Source organism: Coptis chinensis, chromosome 2, assembly GCF_015680905.1.
Source record: "Coptis chinensis isolate HL-2020 chromosome 2, ASM1568090v1, whole genome shotgun sequence".
Lineage (NCBI taxonomy): Eukaryota > Viridiplantae > Streptophyta > Magnoliopsida > Ranunculales > Ranunculaceae > Coptis > Coptis chinensis.
In genome coordinates this window covers 99,257,275-99,280,083 of record NC_141457.1, presented here as the reverse complement: position 1 = coordinate 99,280,083, position 22,809 = coordinate 99,257,275, and the positions used below count along the sequence as shown (strand labels likewise).

The following is a 22,809-nucleotide window of genomic DNA, read 5'->3' as shown; positions in this document are numbered from 1 at the left end:
TTAGTAGAGTTGTTGCAGCCACAGACCAATAGCAAATCCAACAAAGCATTATTGGAAGTTCAAACAGGAAACATTGCTGAGAATGATGTGAATCCAGATAAGGCAAATGTTCATAACGATGAAATTTTAACTCTACTAGAGTCTGAGGACCTAACAGGAGTTAAGCCTTCCAAAATTAAAGAAAGAGCGATGACTTACTGTAGGGGAGCAATATCCCCACTAAGGAACATTGCAGACGAAACACAAGCGACCTCAACGCATCGACCTCCAAGACCGATCTGGTGTGTTGTGCAGACGAAGCACAAGCGACCTCAACGCATCGACCTCCAAGACCGATCTTCGAGCGACTCCTTACAAGTAGGTGGTACGAACAAAGATGCCAGTCACGAACACTTGGCCGAGGCGAACGCAGCCCCACCGGATGTAATCATTGCAAAATCTTATTTGCATTTCCCACCACCGGAAATAGGGACTACCGCCAACTCCCAATCGGTATGACTCACACCAAAACCACTCCGGCACTCATTCCGCGATCTCGCCCTACATTTGTACATAAAGGGTACACGTGTCGAAGGATCTCCACCCTCGAAATCCTATAAATACCATCTATTGGAACTTCACGTGGGACTGATTCTTCTCTCCCGACAAAAGGAAAAAACGAGAAGATCGTGGGGCGGTTAAGCTCCGCAACGACCTCGGTCCCATCAAAGTCCAAACCCATCTCGTTCTCCTCTCTACGATGTCGGGGAGATATAGCTAAAACGCTCCTTTTACATTGGCCCGTCTGTGGTTTTCGATTCTTGGAGAGCCACTTTAGATCGGTTCATCTATCTCTAACTCTCCGACCCGCGAAGCATGGTTAGCATAGAAGATCAAGTTCAGAACCTCGCCCACCAGTTAGGAATAACGAATGAGAGCATTTCCTTGCTCAGGGAGGAAAATGCTACTTTACGTGCTCAGGTGGATAGTTATCAGCAACAACAAGTCGGAAACGGAGCCGAACACAGCATCAATGACGTTAATCAGCAGCTTAACGAGTTATCCCAAAGGATTGGCCAGACCTCCGCGAAGAAGGACTCGACCAGTTGTGCACAAGATGCTTAAGGCGTATCAGCGCATCCCGTTCACCGAGAGGTCCTCGATAAATCCTCTCCACACGACTTTATCCACCACGCTTCCCCATTATGCGATGGCGGCCACATGCCCAATTGAAGATGTGGCTCGCTATATCCAGAGCTTGGCACTCTATAGCTCACCCGAGTTCGATTATCTCCATTGCAGATTATTTCCAGCCAGCCTCAAGGATGGCGCTCTAGATTGGTTCTTTTCACTGGAGTCTGATTCTATAAACACTTTCGAGCGACTTCTATCGATTTGTTCGCCCGGCCCGATCGTCCAAACAGTGGAAGAAGGCGGATCTTGATTCTCTGTTTCAATTATCATTCAAGGAAGGCGAAACTATTAAGTGAGTTCCTAGGGCGGTTCAAGGCGAACTAACATGCATGGAAAGTGGCTTGAAAGAATCTTTAAGCCCAGCGGCCTTTTCGATGCTTGCCGAGTCGCGAAATAGCGACCTAGCTAGGTCGTTGATGAAGAAACATGAGACAACTGTCCGAGCTCTACGCTTCAGCGTGGATAAAGTACATCAAGTTACAAGAAACTTTAAAACTCCATGGTTTAGCAGAGAGCCCGCGAGGTCGCGAAGTCTCGGATCGTTCTCCTCGGGGCAAGAAGCGCCAGTCGCATGCCCCCGGCTTCGTGCGCGATCGGATAACAACGAGAGAGTTCAACGTCGACCGCGTTCTCCCGATCACATCTTGGATAAGATTAAAGCGGCGCCTCATTTTCCGGCCAACCATCGAGGCAGCCAGCGGTCGACACGGCAAGCCTTTTTGTGCATTTCATAAAGCAAAGTGCCATGAAACCCGATGCATCTTTGGGGGCTCAAGCATTATCTCAAGACACGGTGGAAGTTGGTTATATCAAACACTACATTAGCATTCGATGGCGACTGCGTCCTGAAGTTCTTTCGTCGTGTCGTGCGTGCGTCGATCTCCACCTCACCCGTCACCGCCAAGGGATCTGGGGCTCGTCCTCACGGTCGAGGGCGGCTCGTGTGGCGTTCTTCGCCACGAAAGCGGCGACACTTCGTCCGATCGTGACAATGCTCGCACTATTCATGTGATTACCTTTCCGGACGATTCCGTGACTTCTTCAGAGAAAAGGCGTCGGTCGGCGCTCTTCGAAGTCTATCATTTTACTTCCGCAGGCAGCTCCGCGCGTGGTTCAGTCGCGAAAGACGGCGATATCACTTTCCGCAGAGGCCGACTTAAGCAAAGTCGCCTTCCTCATAATGACGCATTGGTGCGTTCATGTCAAAATCAGCGGCCCCGACCGATCAAAGCGTCTGATCGACCACTGGCGGTTCTGTGACATCTTATTTTACCACACCATGCAAGAGATGAACCTCCCCAAGTCCGTTCTCCGTCGACCCGATCGCTCCCTTTATGGGTTCAATGGCTCCGGGCCGACCCCATTGGTGACATTATCTTGCCCGATGTCGGTGGGATCTCGAGGGATAAGATTACCGCAATACTTTCGGTTCTGCGTTCTCGGCGGACAAATTAAGCCATACAATACCATCCTCGGACGGCTGGATTCATTCAATCGGGATCTGCGGTATGCACCGCCCACCACTTTACCAAGTTCTCCGTTTCCCGGACCTCGAGGCATGATGGAGCTTAGAAGCAATCAACTTGAAGCGTACCATTGTAACCGGTCAATCAGCGGATGCACTGCTCGTGAATTGCTTCCCACCATCACGAGGAGCCCTCGGCTACCAATGGCACGCGTGACTTAGTCGCGAAGTCCAACCGAACTGCGCCAAGCGAGCGGGGGCTCTTCCAAGCGAAGTTCTCTCGATGCCGATACCGATACTTTCGCGCGCCCCGAGTCCTCAATGCACCGGCGAAGACCTCTAGCTTTGACCAGTGACGGTGGCCGTCGATTAAAGTTTCGAGATCATCTCGCCCATGCAGCGTCGCCACGGTGCCAGCAGCCCGCACCCATCAATGTGTTTGCAGCCAGGTCCCACTCCCGGTTAAATTGGCTACCCACAGCGCCTTGCGAAACAATGTCGCTCCACCATCGGCGACCGGTCGGATCGTCCACCAGCCGGTTCCACCGCTTCTGCGGAAGTGAGTTAAGCCAAAATAGTGCTTCGCCACCGGTTGTAAAACCCCGATGGCGAAAAGAAAAAGTGAATCTTAGCGCGAAGGCGACCCGAAGTTTGTATATGTAGGGGCTAACCTCGACCCCACACTCGGATCGACTTGTAAATTTCTTATCAATGAATAAAGATGTTTTGCTTGGTAGGTATATCGATGTGCTGGAATCGATCCTAACCTCGCTTGCCACAAATTAAGCGTGAACCCCAATGCTAGACCCGGTTCGACCAACGACCTCGTCGACTATCCTGCGCTTTCAAAAGCCATCAATGGCGAGGTCGAAAAACTTCGAACAAAGTCGGTTTCATCGAAAGGTAGACTACCCCGAGTGGATTGCCAATATTGTCACCGTCCCAAAAAGAATGCGCGGTTAAACTTATCGTCGATTTCACAAATGTCAATCGGGCCACGCCCTAAAGATAGCTTTCCTTGCCTCGCGCATTGACCAAGGTAGGTCGACCAAACTGTGGTCATGAACTCCTCTCCTTTATGGATGCATCACGATGGGTACAACCAAATCCCACTCGCCGAGGAAGATCAAGAGAAGACCTCGTTCATTCACGAACAAGGCATCTATTGTTACAACGTCCTCCCGTTCGGTCTAAAAGAACTATTTGGAAGGCGACATACCAACGCTTTGAGTCGGATATGTTCCAAGACATGTTAGGCGACACCATGGAGGTCTACATTGGCGACATGGTGGTCAAAAGCAAAAAGCGGTGATCACCTCACCCACTTAGAACAAAGCGTTCTCCCGGACTCACGCCCGATGCGGGTATGAAGTTGAACCCGAAAAATGCCTCTTTGGGGCGTCCTCCCAAAGTTTTTAGGTATCGGGTGTCGCGTGGCCAGGGATCGAGGCAAATCCGACCAGATCCGGCGTTCTTAGATATGCCCGATCCACGCACAAAGAAACGCAATCTGAAGTTGTCGGGGAATGGTCGCGGCTTTCAACCGATTCATATCAAGGGCCTCGGATAAATGTCGACCGTTCTGCGGCTCCTCAAAAAGGCGAGCCGTTCTCATGGAAGCGATCAATGTCATCATGCATTATTTACTCTCAAAGAGTATCTCACCACGCCTCTCGTCTTAGCCAAACCGGTATATGGAGAGACACTGGGGCTTTATCACGGCCATTTCGACTTAGCCATCATTTCGGTTCTCTTTAAAGAGGAGAACAATTCGGAGAAGCCGATCTACTTCACGAGTAAGACACTCACGCCCGGCCGAAAAGAATTATTCCTTCTGGAGCGAGCGTACTTGCTTTGTTGTATTCGCCGCGGAAGTTCGGGCCGTACTTTCAAAACACATCAAATTAAAGTTCTTACCGACCTTCCATTGAAGAAAGTCCTTCACAAAGAAAATAAGACTACTCGAATGGCGGTTTGGGCGAAGAACTTCGGAGAACACCACATAGAGTTAGTCCCCGCGCACTTCTCGAGAAAGGTCGGTCGTCGCCCGATTTCCTAGCAGATTTCCCGGTCGAGGACCCCAATAGGGAACAAGAAACCGAGCTCCCGGACACAAAAGCGGAGTCAAATCGCGTTGGTCTCTCTTTGTGGATGGTTCGAGTAATCTCGGTGGAAGCGGCATCGAGTCGTCTTAGTTTCCCCACGGCGGAAATATGATTGAAAAGTCGATCCGCGTTGATTTTGCAACATCCAACAATGAAGCCCGAGTCTGGCGCTAATTAGGGGACTACGGATGGCGGCTGCGGCTTCCGGTGTTGAAGAGCTCCAAGTCTTTAGTGACTCGCCTTCAACCGTGTGGATTAGCCCGGGTTGCAAAAGAGTACACTACCCACGAAGGTAACCTTTCCAAGTATCTTGGTCGTTCATCGGTTATTGCCTTCTTTTTTAGCGGTACACATACATCATTTCTTGCGTGAGGAGAACATACATGCGGACGGTTTTTACTTATTTGGCTACCCGGACCTCGAAATGCGTTCCCGACAAGTTCTCATAAAGTCGATCGACCGACACGCATACCAAATCGACCATACCTTGATGATAAGCGACCTATTTCCTCTCTCCGCCCGGTCGGTTGAGCCAAACATGGATCGCGACCCATCATCGATTATATCCGACGATGCGCGCCCCCGAGGGCGTACCAAGGCCGGCGGTCTCTCTTATCAAGCTTCGGCGTTATTGTTTAGTCCAAAACAAGCTATTCGGAAATCCGGTGGTGGCCCACACTTACGGTGCATTACCCCCCGAGCGAAGTCGATTGATTTTTGCGAAATCCACGAAAGGCGAATGTGGAAATCAGCCGGGCGACGCTCGTTAGCCCACAAGGCCATCTCAAGGATATTTCGGCCCGGATGCGGTCGATGCTAAAGCATCGTCCTCAAATGTCTCAAATGCCAAGCGTTAGGCCCAACATCATCCAACCTGCTTTCATGGCCCGGTCGGCATAGCGAGCCGGTAGCCATTTCACATGTGGGGCATGGACATCATGGGACCATTCATTCCACGCGAAAAATCGCGGCTTCCGCTTTGTCCTAACGCCACCGACTACTTCACCAAGTGGGTCGAGGCCATTCCTCTCGCCCCACGTCAAAGAGTCCCATGTCCGAAACTTCATCCGGACTCACATTATCACCCGATTTGGTTTACCACATACATTAGTAATGGACAACGGGCCTCATTCAAAGGCGAGCGGTTAAAGAGTTCCTAGCCAAGTGGAAGATCATTCATGCGTTCTCTACTCCAGCGATGCGCTCGAGTAGCGACCAAGCGAAGCCGTAACAAAGCAATCTTGGAAAATTTGAAGAAAAAGATTGAAAAGAATAAGAGCCAATGGCCAAACCAGTTGGAAAACATTCTATGGGCTCACCGCACCCGCATTTCGCTCGGCCGGTAATCGCCATTCTCCTTATGTTATGGCACGGCCGTAATTCCCACCGAGTTGACCGTCACTACAACTCGATCGAACTTGTTGAATCGAGGGGTATAGCGACTCCGTGTTATCCCGGGGCGTCGACTTGTTGGAAGAAAAGCGAGACTTAGGCTGCCGTCAGTCGCATCCTACCGACAAACTCACGAAGAACTCCTCCTGATAAAGCGAAGTTTCATCCTAGGTTTTTCAACTGGAGACCTAGTGCTCAAAAGGCGGGGCGATTCCAAGTTAGCCCCACATGGGAAGGCCCCTACATCGTGGGTGGCGTCGTTGGCAATGGAGCATCTTGGATAAGAACCCAAGAGGGGAAGATGTTGCCCGACCTTGGAACAACTTATCTACTTGAAAAATTTTTATCGATGGCGCCATTCATGTTGTAAATCTTTTGTTTTCATTAATGTATGACAAGTTTTTATCTTTGTGATACTATCTACTCCGGTTAGTTGTATTGAGTGCATTTCACGGGCTACTTAGCCTCTCCAATTCTTATAGCGTCGAGAACCTATATTTTTCTAGGATCGACTTAAAGCGAGAACGCTCTCGGCGACCCGACTCTCGGGGAGCTCACGGGCTCCATAGCCTCTCCAATTCTTGTAGCGTCGAGAACCTATATTTCTAGGATCGACTAAATCGAAAGCGAGAACTCTCTCGGATTCTCGGGGGAGCACCGCTCCGGGGGCTATAGCCTCTCCAATTCTTATAGCGTCGAGCACCTATATTTCTAGGATCGACTAAATCGAGAACGCTCTCGGTGGCGAGGGCGGCTCTCGGGGAGCTCCACAGGGCTACTTAGCCTCTCCAATTCTTATAGCGTCGAGAACCTATATTTCTAGGATCGACTAAATCGAGAACACTCTCTCGGTAGGATGCTTCGAGGAGCTCCACGGGCTATAGCCTCTCGATTCTTGTAACGTCGAGCACCTATATTTCTAGGATCGACTAAAGCGAAACGGCTCCGGTAATGACCCATTTCTCGGAGCTCCAAGCTCCATAGCCTCTCCAATTCTTGTAGCGTCGAGGGACCTATATTTCAAGGATCGACTAAAGCGAGGCCTCTCGGAACGCTTTCCACGAGCAAACACTTTCGGCTATCGCGAAGCTACATGCATCATTACCTGAAACACATAACATGCATCATTTCGAAATACAACCAATAACAATATTAGACTAAGAATTGCATAGATATGCCCACCGATCTCTTTGGGACTACCCGGAAAATCCGGTCGGCGTCTCATACAAAGTAAACAAAATATAGAGCGCCGCTTTTCGGAAACCCCCTCCGAACAAAAGGCCAACCGCTCGGGCAAGCTGAAAACCACGACTCTATTGTTTGCTTTCACCATTATAAAGAGAGGAATGTAGACTATACTCACAATTTCGACGATGGCCAGTCAAATGGCGATCACCTTATCAATTTTCGGTAATGACATGCTTGTCTTCCGGATTTTCGCTAGTCGAAGCGGTATGTCGAAATGACCTCGGTGTCATACTTTTTCGTCCAGGCGGCATAAAAACGATCTGGGCTTCGATATCGCCTTCTTAGCCTTCAGCGCCACCTTCGACATTTCTTTCGCATAAGCCGTCCTGAACCGCCAATTCCCTTTCCATTTCGATCCACATCCGTCCGCGATCTGGCGTTCTCCGGCGATTCGTTACGGTACTTGGTGGACATCACTTCTAGTTTCTTCTTGTCTACCCCCACGCTTCTCGCGTCAACCCAGCTCCGCGTCGCGGATTCCCACTAGTCTCGAGCGGCTGCCGCGGCATCTTTCGACTTATCATACCCGCAGAAACTACATGAACACGGTTAGACCACCAAACTCCATCGAAAAGTCGATCTGGCGGCTTAAAATATCGGGAACTCACCAAACAAAGCGGCCATATCCATCGTCCCCGGTGGTGTCCCCATGTCCTCGTCCTCAACCTGCGCTTTATCACCATCTAGCACAATCCCGCCCGAGCGCTGCTATTCGCTATGGGGCCGAGTGGAAGCTTCTGATCCGGCGTTTTACCATCCGTTTCTTCCCGTCTTCCCGGTGGTAGAATTAAGCTCCCCACATCCTTACATGGCGGGGCGAACTCTCACATGAATCGGCGACCTTGCCCCAACTTCGTTGTGCTCGACCAAACGACCCGATGGTTTCACCCACTCGGCGTGGCGACACGAATACAATGCCGCCCGGCCCGAGCGACTATCTCTCCTCGATGCGTTTATGACCGCCCGGCTTCTCCCTCGCAACCTTTCTCTTTCCCCGATCGCCATGAACATGAGGCTCAAACTCCATCTCCTCCATTGATAGTGGCGGCGTTTCTCTCCTAAACGCCGCGACATCTAGCCATCCCAACCTAGCGGCAAAGTTCACGGCGGCCGGTTAACACTTACTCTAGGTATTATTCAAACGAATAACATTTATAAAGAAGGAATCCGCGTGCACGGTGAAGAAGCAAGAAAAGCAAAGCGCGGCGAGGTAGAAGCGAAGAAGATAGAAGCGTATGACTTCAACGATGGCCAAAATACCGATGGTATGTAAAGAGCGTTTATATTCCTTAGGAAAGCGTCTTTTCCTAAGAGCCTCATAATTGCCTTGAGGCGTAAGCGCCATCTGCCCGCCATCATTATGTCCCCTGAACCCTCGCCTCCCTACCGTGTCACGAGCGTGAAACTACACTTCCGGGTTGCCCCTTTTGAATAAATCGCAATTCAAACAACGTCACGGCGGTATAACCCAACAGCGGGGCGCTCTTCCATGCTTACCGGTCATCGGCCACTAAGTGGTCACCGCGCACCTACCACGTTACGTTATCGCGCGATCTAATCCTGTCGGCTATGATCAAACAAAGCGAGTCAAACCACACAACGCGAAAACAAATAGCCGACACCGCGATGAAAACAAGGAACGACTGGTTTTACGGTTTTCTCATAAAGATCGTTGTTTAGCCGAGTTCTTTGAGACTACTCGAAATCAACCCGGCTACACAAATACTAACATCGCATGGTTACCCCGAATTAGCACGGGTACCCGGCTTTGCTCAAGTATAGTATAACAACACAAGAAAAAGCGAAGCGCCCGGGTTACCCGGGAAACCCGGTTCTATTGTATCCGCGGCATATAAATGCGACAAGAAACAAAACAAAATAAATTCACATTTCGCCCTCCATGGGCACCACATTCGATTAAGCGGGCTCAAACGGCTTCATCAACCTCGGCGACCTTCCCCCCCACTTCGATCGATATCCCGTCCGGTTCTAAACTCATCCACTAGCGTCCAGGTCGCAACGGTTCCGACCGGACACCACGGGTTTACGGTATGATCAAGGAAGACCCGATATCGCCCACCGGCGTCTCCTCGTTACTGTTCCACTGTAGTGCGGGGCGTCGCGGCGATGCATGTTCCTCCTTCAAAGCCTTGTACTCCATTTCCGGATCTCCGTAGTCGGCATCCGGATCGTTAAATGCGCCTTAGTAGCGTCTGAGCAATTTTCTTCTTACGGTCACGGGGTATAATCGTTCGGCCTCCCAATTTCCCGCGGTGGCGGCCGAGCGTTACCTTCCGCTCCTTCTAACCGGCCCGGATCTTGACCCGTGTCTTTTCGGCATCTTCGACCGGAGTCGAGCTTCATGTGCCTTCCGCGAGACCCTCGAGCTCATCACGCTCCATCTTGGCGCGTCACCCGCGCGTTTTCAGCTCTTGATCGACCTCGCCTGACTCCTATCTGTTTTGTTGAACTGCGCAATCTCTTTCAACTTTTGGAACCCGGTGACAAAAGCTGCCACAAAGGCACACCGCGCAAACGGATCAAAGCAACGAATAGAGGTTAACATGCTATACTAACGGACGATAATTCTCATTGCACCGGACATTCATGCGATTTCCATCCGGCGTATGGTATCCGCTAGCCCCTTCTCATCAAGTTCCTTGCGGTTCCCATCCAGGCGATCATTCCAGCCAGACGGTAGCTACCTTACGACTGAAGGCTGCGATCGGTCGCTTCTGATTCGGCGCCCTCGTGCTTCGTCCGGTACACAAATTGAGCCTCCGGCTCATCGCCACTCCAAACCGCTTTTCCACTTTCGCCTTCACGGGGAGCCTTCGCTTTCACCCGGTGGGGGTTCCCGTACTTGTCGAGCGGACTAGATCCCGCGAAGGTGGCCAAGTCCATGACACCTTTCGGGGCCAGCCCGACTCCGGCGCCCGCCCGGCCACCACCTCCTCCACTTGAACCCTCCCCAACGCGTAGCCATCACTTTAGTCATTCGAGCTCCCTCCGGCTCGCCACCAGCTCTCCTCTTCTCCGACCTACCCACAGGAGGAGCGGCCAGCTCTGATCTCAACTCCACGGGAGCATCAATGCTTTCGATCCCGGGATAAAAGCTCGAGCTACCAGCCCCGCGGCATCCACAACAGGGGCGCCCGCCTCGAGGCGCCCAGCGCCCGGTCTCCGTCCTCCGTGTTATCGGATCACTTATGCGCTTCTCCATCACCCCCGGCCGTCCGACTTAGAGCTCGTTCCTTTTGCACCTTCCTCTTCTCGGGATCGCGGCACCTCCTTTTTCCTCAAAGAAATGAGCAAACTCCGGAAGCTTAGCTTCGCTTTTGTTCCCGACTCAACCCGTCGCGAACCTTTCTATCTCCCCACGATCGATTCGAGTCCGCCGCGGGGAATATCTGCAAACAAAACAAAGAGATGAACCCGGTTAGAGGAGCAATGGCTCACCCACTAACACAACAAGAGGAAGCCAATCCTACCCACCGGCTAGACTACACATCCTAGTTAAGCAACCTCCATCCAGCGCGGTAGTTGCCCACTAACAACAATGGCCTCCTCGTCCGGGCCTCATTGCTTACACCATCAAAACCACAGCCCGAGCAGCGTCGGCATGGTTTGCAAGCTAAAGTTCATATTACCCGGACCGCCTCATTCGTAATGCTCTATTATGTCGGACACACCTATGTGGAATTCCCCACTCGCATTTAACAGATTGAACACCACTGATAGTTAGCGGTGTTGCCAACGAACCCGACATGGAGACTTCCCACAATAGCTCGAAGTCACAAACTAATTTTCGAGAGCGGTAGGCTGCATGAGCGGCTCTCGGTGACCTTCACATATGATTACTCCACCATTCGGGCTTGTACCCCTCACTCTGAACATTTTCACTTAACCTAGGTTACGTATATTTCCGTGTCGGGCACATTAATCCCATCTGCTGCTTTCGCAGCTCGGAAACAATGGCGGCCCGGCTGATTTACAGCTCTTGGGGGTGGGTCACCTGCTGGCGTCATCCTCCTCGACCCGGGCGTACTAGCCACCTCATCCTCGACCCGGATCGGCTATTAACCTCCTCTACCCCTAACTTCTTCTTCCACTTCTGATCCGATCATCACCGCCGCTCAGCGAATCCTCATCCTCTTCTTCATACTCTCCACAACTCGGTGAAACCTCCCGTACCTCTTCCGAACGAGTGTCATCAGAATCCGACATGGTAATATCACCTTATTCTCGAATCACCAAACCACAAACCCTATAACCTAACACTGACCTACCAACTTAATAAACCCTACCGGAGCGAAGAAAAAGCAAAGCGAAAATGAAAAGCAAAAGCGACAGCGAAAGCACTCACGCAAATCCCTCGCTTGCGTTTTGCGGAAGAAGAAACACGGAAATGCCTTTTTGGTTGCCTCAATTTTGATTTTGCACAACCGCTGTTCAGTTCCAAGAAGTTATGATTACGGCATATGATATAGCCCACACACCGTGTCAAGGAATCTGTCTTTTCGACTTCGAATACCGCGGCGACCGCGATTCCTTTCCAATTGCTATGATTACGTCGCGTGCACCGCAACGCAAAATTTCTTTCCGCCCGGTTTCCAACTTCGGCGGCATCCCAATGAGCGATCTCCATAGCTTCGTTCATCGTCCCCAAGGGTGGCGTCTTCTCTCGGCCAGTCGCTGCATGAACCCGACCATTCTCTTGAGGAGCTGTGTAGGGGACAATATCCCCACTAAGGAACATTGCGAGGCGAAACCAAAGCGACCTCAAACGCATCGACCTCCAAGACCGATCGGTGTGTTGTACAAATAGGTGTGTTTTTTGCGAAGCACAAAGGCGACCTCAACGCGTCGACCTCAAGACCCGATCTTGGCGACTCCTTACAAGTAGGTGAATGCGAACAAAGATACTTGATCACGAACACTTGGCGAATGAACGCAGCCCCACCGGATGTAATCATTGCAAAATCTTATTTGCATTTCCACCCAGGAAATAGGGACTACCGCGCCAACTCCCAATCGAATTATGACTCACACCAAAACCACTCCGGCGACTCATTCCGCGATCTACGCCCTACATTTGTACATAAAGGGTACACGTGTCTGAAGGATCTCCACCCTCGAATCCTATAAATACCATCTATTGGAACTACGTCGGGCCTGATTCTTCTCTCCCAAAAAAAAAGAAAAGGAGAGATCGTAGGCGGTTAAATTCCTGGCGACCTCCGGTCCCATCAAAGTCCAAACCCATCTCGTTCTCCTCTACAGTAATCAGGAGATAGCTAAAACGCTCCTTTACACTTACATTGTGAAACACACTGGGACTGTTCCTTCATCACCAGATAAGATGGTTGCAAACCACTCTCTTCCATTGGAAGAGAAAAATTCTACAGAGGCAGGCAAGTTGGATGTGCAAGAACCTACTAGGCGAGATGTTTTGAGATTCTACTTTTCTGAATGTGGCTGAACTCACTGACTGCAAGGTCAGAGATTCCATCAGTAGTTATAGTTGATCCCTTTTCTGAGCAACATTTTATCTATCCTCAACAAGAGAACTTTAGCTATTCTTCATTACAAGGCTTCCTTGATGGGTTTCTCAATGGGAGTCTTATTCCATTTCAACATTCAGAATCTGTTAGCAGAAGTCTTAGGGAAGCCACACAACCCCCATTTGTACTGCAGCTTAATCTGGGTTCGTCCGTTTTATGTTAGTATAAAGTCTTCTTAAAAACTATAATTTTTCTCATCGTATGGTTGTACCATCATTGCTACATACATGCTTTATTCCGTAGTTATCTTTTTCTAACTTAATCAAAAGAATTTCCATATGAGATTATTACTGAATTGTTGCTTACTCATTTGTCAAAGGGAGAAGATATTGTTGCTGTTTTGCCATGGGATGAGTGGTGGGAGTTTGAACTGACCAAAGATGATGCCAACCCTCAGATTGCATTATTGCCATTGCGTCCTGATCTCCGAGCCAAGTTTAATGAGTCTGCAGCTTGGGAGAGAAGCTTTGCAATCTGAGTCTTCAGAATCTGATAGAAGCTTGGTTGAATGGGTAATTAACTTCTTAATACAATGCTCTTATATGTTCTTAAAAGAGTTATCTTAAGTGGATTAGATAAATCCTCCTCTAATCAGATAATATAGTGCTTTAAAATGAATATTTAGAGTTTTTTGTGTTCTCATTTTTTTTCATAGAGTATTATGTAAGTGTATTAAACTTTGGAACATCTAACTCAATATCAATTGGCAATGAGTGGAGCCGACTCAGGAACACATATGCTATTATGCAAGACTTTAAAGTTTATACTTCTGATATGGGACAATGTCCCGGGGGATGACTAGAGCCTAAGTACTGCCCAACACATAGACTTTGATTTAGCGGGTAAGATGAAAGGCGTGGTTACTTCCATGGACTAGCCAGAGATACCCAAAAACAAAAGTCTGGTCTTGGCGCAACACCATCGCCAAGGATTGATCCAAGAACTTTACTCATAGGTTGAAGTTGGGAACCAAGCAATTTAAACGGCTGCCAGTGTGTCTGCTCAGGCATAATATCAATTGTAAGTGTGCTCACCCAAATTATATATGTTTACACTCTTTAGTAAGTTTTGTTTGACATCGCATGCATAGCACGTGCATCTTGCTAGTTATAATAAAGAAGAAAGGCCATTATATTTTCATAAGAACATGACTTAAGTAACCTAAGTTATGATAGATTGGTCTAGATAAGAGTATGCCACAAAGCTATTATTGTGTTCAATTCTTAAGCAATAACAATATCTTGCACAACAATATCGACAAAATAGCAAGCCGGCATGATAAGAAGTGTGTCAAGTCTCCATTGTATATCATTGGATGTCCTCCCTAAATCTGATAGGTTTACAACTTAGTATGTCTTAAAAATATATCTAAGATAGTAAACTTAGTATGTTTTAAAAATATATCTAAGATAGAACAGCTACATAAGAATAATATGAAAAACACTAATAGTAACAAAATTTGACCATTTAATTTATCAGCTCGGTACAAAGCACCCATAATTCATATAGCTTAATGTGAAAATGTTAAGATACTTCACTTCAAGATCAGCAAAATGCTCTTTACTTAATAAAATACATAAGCACTCTAATTACATCATTGAAGAAGTATAAGAGGTAAGACCATTTGGTTGATTCAAACTGGCCTTACTGCTAATCATAACTTGAGCTCATACCAAACAAACTTGACTTTATAGCATGCTTACACCTTTTGATGCCACTAAAAAATTTTCCACCTCAATTGGGTATGATTGCTGAATAATCGAAAACCCAGTAACACATTTTGCCATCAAAACTGAAGAAATACAATATCAAAATTCTTATTTTCCGTACCTGTTTCTTTGTATGCCAAATCACTAGAGGAAACATGGATTAGTCATCCTCAAGAATTGGGTATGATTGCTGGAAAAGTGGATTAGCCTCACCTAAATCTGTCATCTCCAGTGTAGGTGAACTAACACATACAACTGCATTCTACTCCTTCAGACCGTGTTCATCTTGGAAGCAAGCCCCATTACTTTTAATCTTCTTCTTCTTCTTTTTTTTCCCCTTCAACAGAGTTTTGAGAGACAAAAAAAAATTGCTTACTTGGAGGCTGGAGCAAACTGCCTAAAACGTTGAAGAGATAAGAGAGAAGTTTGAGCAATAGATGAGGGTGATTGCTGCTCAAGATAGAGTTTTGGGGTAGGGTTTTGAGTGTTTACCGAAGGGTTTATTTTTTCTTTCTTTCTTTTTTTCCTGTTTTTTTTTTGTTACATATTACTCACGCGACCAGTAGAAAATAATGGCGTGTGTTCAACTTTTTTATTTCCAAAATATTGGAAAAAGACCAAAACCAAAGTTATCTTGGTAATCAAACGATTAATTATTTTTTAAATAGATACTTTTTTAAAAATATTGCTAACGTGGTTCAATAGGAGTATTTTAGAAAGAACGGATATTAATGTAGGTAGGATATTGGAAAACAGTTTAATTATCTTTGCCTATACCTCTGAACAACTTAATTGCCAAAAGGTGAGATGCTATAATTCTATTCAACTCAAGAATTACTGCATAAGTTAATCTCACGAGGAACGGACTTCTCTAACAAGAAAAAATATCCTGCTTTAAATCTTGAAGATAAACTGGAATTAATTTTTAATGGATAGTATGTAGCTCTAGTCACGATAAGAAGATCGACTCTTCTTTCGAAAAGAACTAACTACTCGAACACCATCAAGCATGACACCTCTAGTTTGAGCGATTTGGTGTTTGAGTATGTGGTGATCTGATCTCCCGGAGTTTTCTTTCTTTCGATAGTAGTTCTGCAAACCTGTACACATGAATAGAAACAACAATTAGTACTACAAAACAGATTTTTAATATATATATATATTGATTAATTTATTTGTCTTTCAAGAGTAATAGGAATGTGCATATATTTACTTTATGAGAGCCTCTTCATTGGTGCCACCATTAGCCACAGGTTCTGAGAGACCTGTTACCAAGTTTATCCTTGAAACTGGTTTCTTTAACAACTTTTCCCCAATTTGTACAAGATTCTCCAAGTTCTCTTTTGTCGCATTATCAAGCGAAGATTCTAAGTCGCTCATTGTGTCCTCCTAGTGTTAAATGATTCACGCCAAGGTGAAAATTAGTAACAATAATAGGTAATTCGATACAGTTAAATTCACCGTCAAAGAGAACTTAGTTTCATCCTAACTCTATACATGTATTACCTGAATTCTTAGATAATTGCCTTCAGATTTAAGAGCTTTGAAAGCCACGTAAAGGTGGAAATCAACCATGTCGGCACTCGATTGAGTGAAACAATCAATTATTGGAGTTGAACTATTAGCAGTAAGCCAACCCAAAACCCCCCACTTGGATGCCGCATCAGCATTGTATTTCTCTGCAGTCTTTGCTGAGCCAGTCCCTAACGATATAATAAGAAATCGACCATAGTCCGTTGGACTAATTTCGAAGAAATCTGGATCGTCATGACTGTAAATATCATTGGTCACTTCACTGAGGGCAACCAAAGCCTGAAATAACATTCAATATATATTAGAATTGAGAAGTATAATAATAATAATAATATATAAAAATATATAATATAACATAATATATAGGTTCTTAAAAAGATTTTAAAATAAGTATCAAATCTAAAACAATCTATAACTTCACCTACAAAATGAATTTAAATCTAATATTTTGTAGATATGATCTACTAACCATAAAGATCATCTTTACAAAAATTCATAATAGATAAATTATCTCTATCTCATCCCTTAGTTCAATGTGAAAGTCCGTTTTTGAAATGCATATATAGTTTTCAAAGTTTCAAATTACTATCTACTAATTGGTGTACTATTCATTTATGATAAATTTGGATATGCATTTAGGATATCTTTGTTGTATTTTATATGTTTTACCGGATTATTAGCAGCTACAGCACCGTCCACAAGGTCGAAGTCCCGCCCATTTTTGAAATGGTAGGCAGGGAGGTAAGTTGGCGCCGCAGACGTGCCAATGCAAATGTCGGATAGTTTAGCATCCAGATCCGGATCTATCTTCACCTACAGTAGTAAATTAATAACGTCAAATCGCAATGGTCTCTGGTTCACTTCTGCAATATTGTTACTAGCTAGTGCATTACCAAAAGAATTACTCAAATAAAAGAAGAAAGTAGTACTGTTCACTATATGCCTAAACAGTAATGGAACAGCTCATGCGTGTTTAAACATAAAGTATTAGTCCAGCAATATGGCTTCTTCAGTTTTCAACCATTCACTTTAGGGAAACATCTCTATTTCTTAATTCTAGAACATGAATTTTCTACAGTTCAAGAGTGAGCCCTACGTTTTTTTTATTAGAGTTAACGAGTATTATCCCTACCAATTAGGAATCTAGTAGAGGGTAATACCAGTTAACTCTTTTTATTATTAGGGAATAATATGTCTACCAAAATTGATTTGCTTAGCAGATCAAGAGTATCACTACACAAAAATTAACTCCAAACTTCCAAAACACTCAATTATCTGCGAATTGATTATGTACAATCACCGTAACAAACTTGGATTTATGTCTATAACAAACAATGAACACTAAAATTCATCGAGAATTAATAGAGAAAGATAGAAGAGAGAGAGTACCTCGTAGCTAGAAAAGATGGTTGGCTGGAGTCGTTTAATATCAAAACTAGGAATGACTACCTTCGTCAAAGTCTCGTGCAACTTGGTAGCCTTTAATGTGTCCCGCACAAGCTTGTGAAGATACTTTCCATCATATTTTGGTCCCGTTGCAGATGTAAACAAGTTTCTTACTGAAGAAAACAGACCGCTGATATAAAATGGGAAAGATTAATTAGTGTTGGAAATGTGAATGAATTTGTGTCCTCATGGGTTTGAACCCATGACCTTTTGTATCTACTACACTCTAATGTGGGGGGCTTTAGTCCCACATTGGTTACTAAACTTAAGACTCTTAAGTTTATATTGGTTGTGTCCTTATGGAGGGATAGTGTAGAGAGATATAAGGAGGTGCTCGCGCGCACACAAGGCGGGAGCTCCAGAAAACCTTAGTGCGCGTGTGCCCACACACGTCGCGCGCAGGGGGGGGTGCAAATCCACCCAATTGGGCTTCGCGTGGGTGCGAGTACTGGGCTTGTTTTTGGTCTTCTTTCCAAAACTGTAACAGTTACAAAATCTTTCCTTGATTCAAGTCAAACCATAAAGGCAATAGCCTGAAGTTGCGTAACAAAGGTCTCTCCTGTTTTACAGATACGAAAACACAACATTATTTTTCTCTGTTTTAAAACTTGTCTGGAGTATGCTGAGGGTTCCTGCAGAGCTGGTCATTGGCTGGTGACACGCTCATACACTTATCTGAGAGAACCATACCGACCGTTTTTTCGTCTTAAGGAAATTGTGCCGAGCACAATCCTCAGTGATAAGTTTTACCTGCTTTATTATTACTGTTTTTCGATTACTAGATATTACAATTAGCTGTTCATATACTTCAATAGACAATTATAGCATCTAGTACATGCATATATATCTGTCAATTATTGTTCTAATCAATCTAATTTTTTTCCAGACATGATGTAATTAGCTTGGGCGAGCTATGACGTCAAGTTGTATGTCCAGGTTCCGCGTGCTTTATTTTTGAAAGACCCATGAATTGAAAAATAAACTGAACTACTTGATTACTTATCGTCAGTAGTACCTATTTTGAGGGAATATTTTTGGGCAGTGCTCAAGGTAGAATGGAGTGATATCTTTGGCAGCAAACAGAGGGCGCTGGTTTTCATTTGGTGCAGTTAGCATACCCGTCACAAGTCCACCAGTGCTTGTTCCTGCTATTACATCAAAGTAATCTGCAAGTCTTGCATCCGGATTCCCATCCAGTTTCTACACCAACATGCAAAATCCTCAAAACTTGAAACAGATTGACAAGAAAAAACCCAAATAGCTAGATTGCCAATCTATGTTACATTCGAGACATTATAGTGTATATAGTCTATAGACGTAGGCATACAAGTACAGGACGTACGGCTACTATATAACCTTGTCTTTTAAACGAGTACCTCGGCGCTTCTGTCTAAGGGAATTAACCACAATCACTTATAAGAATGCTCAAATAACACATACGTTCAAGTATACATTTAATTTACAGAATTCATCGATTACAAGTCCGCAGGCAAAGCATATATATCTTATATATTGTACCTGGAGTTGTGACTCTAGGAAGGCAAGTATAGTTCCTGGAATAATCCCTTTAATTCCACCTCCATCAATACTGAGAATTGACACTCGATTTCCGTACCTTGCGGGTTGTAAATGGAGGGAATTTGTTTTTTTCATTAGGACTGATTCTGCGATATATAACCCAACGTCCCAATGAACAAGAAAGGCTACAGATAGCTACAAAGAATTTAGCTAACACTGTAATCTGTGAAGAGAGTTAAGTAACAACTGAGTTCTGAAGCTCTGTGGTGACCAAGTGATGAAGTGAAACTTATATATAGGCCTAAGAGGGAAACTGTTCTTGTTCAACTCTCAACCAATTGCTAAAGTCGTTTGACTTGGAAAATATGTTTCTAGTACTGCTTCAACAACTACTTGCTTGGAAGTGTTCCAATCAATTATTTGATGATCAAAAGCCCGTGTATTGTACCGAGGCGAAACCAACTTATCCAAAACCCTCAAATTTGGCCTTTTCACTGACGCGTTTATTTAGCCTCCTCGCATATGTGGATGGGTGACGCATATCACTTACTTACTAGTTTGTCATACATGTTCGAAGCCATAATTGCTCTATTATTATCGGGGTATGTCCATAATGCTGGAGATTCATATCTTTCACCTATATATATATATATATATATATATATATATATATATATATAATAAAAAAAATAATAGTGTAGAGCGAGATCTATCCGATCCAATCTTGGCCTATCGGTTTTTCTAAGTTGTGGCGTAAGATCCAAGTGTTTAGAGAGTTTGTGTAATTTTGTTAAGTGTAAATCAATACTTATGGGATCTATCCAAAAATCAACCAAAAATCAACAATTAAAAATTGAACTTATAAATTGTTGGCCAAATTTCATAAACCTGCTAATACTCCAATTGATTTGGGCTTATAGATAATGGGTAATGGGATGGCCTTGCATAACGTATTTATAAATTGAGTTGTTTATTTGGCTCTTAGAATATTTTACGCTTTAAGATGTAGTATGCGCCATGACGGCGGTATGATGAGTTGTTGGGGTAATGTCGCTTGTGCCGAGGTCTCATGGTAGTAGGCACGGGCATATCCTAGTATATATATATATATAAACTCCCCGCCTAATAGTTCCGTTTCATCGCAAGGATTTTTTCATTTCCTATTTTATCCTTAATTCTGATATTTATGGACTCCTGTATTGTATCTAATTGTAATATATGATGTTAAATAAAGGCATAGATGTCTTTCAATGTGTGATTATTTCTTTTCTGATGGGCTTTATGGATGGTCCACAACCTATTCCAGATTCTTCAAGCTCCAATTTTCCATCTCTATTCACGCATATCTTTCAAATTCCCAATTTCCCACGGATTAATTTCAATTGAATATAGTGTAATACTTCATCTTTGAGTGATTTTTATATCAACTCATTCCATCTGCTCATATAAATAATCCAAACTCTTGCTATTGGTATAGTATTGCTCTTTTCACATTTGCTGATTCTATTTCTACTATAATCATCAAGCTGATGAGTATTTAAGTTCAATAATTTTTCTTTTAGTTTAGAAGCGGTTCGTGAACTCGCTCTTTACATTTTATTTATTTATTTATTTTTATTTTTAATTCATCATGTCTGAAATTACTATCTCTATATTGTTGAAATATTTCATTATTGTATTTATTAATGTATATTCGTTCTCCAGCAGGTGTCATCATGTCGACCGATGTTGCGAAATACATTGGCCATTGTCCTCTATCAAGTAGAAGATTAATTGATGAGCAACATGAGCGGAGACGCTTTTATGAGCGAAGACGAAATCTTAATAAGAGTAAAGATCAGTTGCCTTATGATAGAGAACGTTGTCGTATCCGTTATAGACGGCAAATGGCCGAAATGACAGCAGAGCAAATGTCCCAACTACGAGAACGAAAGCGCCTGAATTATAGACGACGATTAATGAATGAAAATGGCATTTGATCATGAACTATATTTATGGTGATATTTACGTACTGATTAAATGTTTATCATCTTATATTTGTAGATTGTGAAACTTCACAACAAATGCTTGCTTCCGTCTGCTAACTACTCTGATTTTTGGATGGCTAATGTGGACCTTTTCTCTATGAGGGCATAAGCACATGTACCAGATCAGTTACCTACCATACATAGAATTTTAGGAGAAAATTACTATAAATTACTATATAATATATGTGTACCCAGTGGAAGTGAAACATATTAAGCCATGTCTTCTTTTGCATCTGCACATGTATATGGTATTTAGTATCTTCTTATGACTTTTTATCAACTATTGAGTTTGTACTCCGTCTCAATAGCTTTAGTATATGTCATTTGTACTCCGTCTCAATTCCCTTAACTGATCTTTATTTACATTTTTCTGCGACCTTTTAAACATGGGCTGCCTTCACTTGTATGTGAGATTCTGAAAGTTACCAAACCCATAATTTAGATTATCTACCCAAACCCATAATTTAGAGTTACCAAACCCATAATTTAGATTATCTACCCAAACCCATAATTTAGAGTTACCAAACCCATAATTTAGACTACCAGGTCATGAAATCAGACTATTAGGGTGATTCTATATTTTAATCGAATTGTGCTCCATCTACGCATCATTCTACTGAACTATGCTGTCCCAAAGTTTGTTGCCCAGCTATCCAAAATAGATCACAACCGCTTATATAATGCCTCGAGATTTACACACAAATGTCCGTGTGTATTTCAATGCAAACCAACGGTACACACTGAGTCTGGACAGCTAGGACACAGTATTTTAGAATAACAAAACCAGGCTCCATTCTACTGGGATAAGTCTATAGTTCAGCATTTATATCTTTATCTGCAAAAAGACGAAATTGTATGGTAGATATTATATGTAATAATTTTTTGTACGTATAAACATGTAGCACACCGTAGATTTCATGCTCAGCGTGCCCAAAATGCTCAGTAAAATTGATGTGGGGAAAAAGTATCACCAGCAGTAAAGACAATCACAGTTTACATAGAGAATACAGATCGTGCGAATGTAAGGTGTGCGAGTTTCTTTTGTTTGTTACTCCGGTATACTTGTGCGCCATATTGTCCACTTGTCCACTTGTTCAACACTTATCTGAATTCTGAAGCCACTGAATTGAAGCCTGAAGTGTCTATAATTAGGTGGGTGGTACATGTTTTTTTTCATCAACAAATTTGCTTATGCATGACTTATCTTTTCACGATTCTTTGGTAGGTGAAGGATGTGCGACTAAAAATTACACAAAAAAGTAATATGCGCGAATGGACTAAAAACAAGGACTACTAGACGAATTTCCCTTTCCTAAGAGTAATTTATTAAGAATTTGCGTCATTGAAAAAGTTGAGTGTGGAATTGTGGATTAATATGGGCATCTTTGAGGTGAGTGCCAGGGTTCCATAATTTGTTGTCCAGTACGGAAAAACTAATTATGAGATATAAAATTCCTAAAATCTAACTTCTAAACTCAAAATTTCTCTCTCTTGATAAATTTCTAGTTAAGCTCCACTTATAGGATAGGAATTCATTTTTGTTTAGCCAATAAATGAGGAGTTGAGTGAAAATGTTAAACATAAAATAGGAAGCCAAACGGGCATATGATTATTGAAAAACAAAACTAA

At 44.1% G+C, this 22,809-nt stretch overlaps 1 protein-coding gene and 1 long non-coding RNA gene across 3 annotated transcripts; one reads left to right on the top strand and one right to left on the bottom strand.

The window, feature by feature from the left end:
* The first annotated feature begins 12,703 nt into the window (after positions 1–12,703).
* On the top strand, positions 12,704–15,226 carry LOC147519530 (uncharacterized). Its single transcript, XR_015212255.1, has 2 exons — positions 12,704–13,105; positions 13,267–15,226. It is a non-coding gene; the product is annotated as an uncharacterized LOC147519530 (long non-coding RNA).
* A 222-nt stretch (positions 15,227–15,448) lies between these two features.
* LOC147519529 (patatin-like protein 2) lies at positions 15,449–19,760 on the bottom strand. 2 transcript variants are annotated; one of them, XM_086591124.1, is made up of 7 exons: positions 19,154–19,760; positions 18,651–18,835; positions 17,579–17,765; positions 16,859–17,002; positions 16,163–16,468; positions 15,870–16,045; positions 15,449–15,756 (listed from the first exon to the last, which is right to left on the bottom strand). In XM_086591124.1, exons 1-7 carry the CDS (start codon positions 19,286–19,288, stop codon positions 15,675–15,677), a joined length of 1,215 nt encoding a protein of 404 aa, XP_086447250.1. In that variant the 5' UTR covers positions 19,289–19,760; the 3' UTR covers positions 15,449–15,674. The 2 variants fall into 2 exon arrangements, with proteins under 2 accessions (XP_086447250.1, XP_086447251.1); XM_086591125.1 differs by lacking the exon at positions 15,449–15,756 and having other exon boundaries at positions 15,865–16,045; positions 19,154–19,506.
* Positions 19,761–22,809: the final 3,049 nt, after the last annotated feature.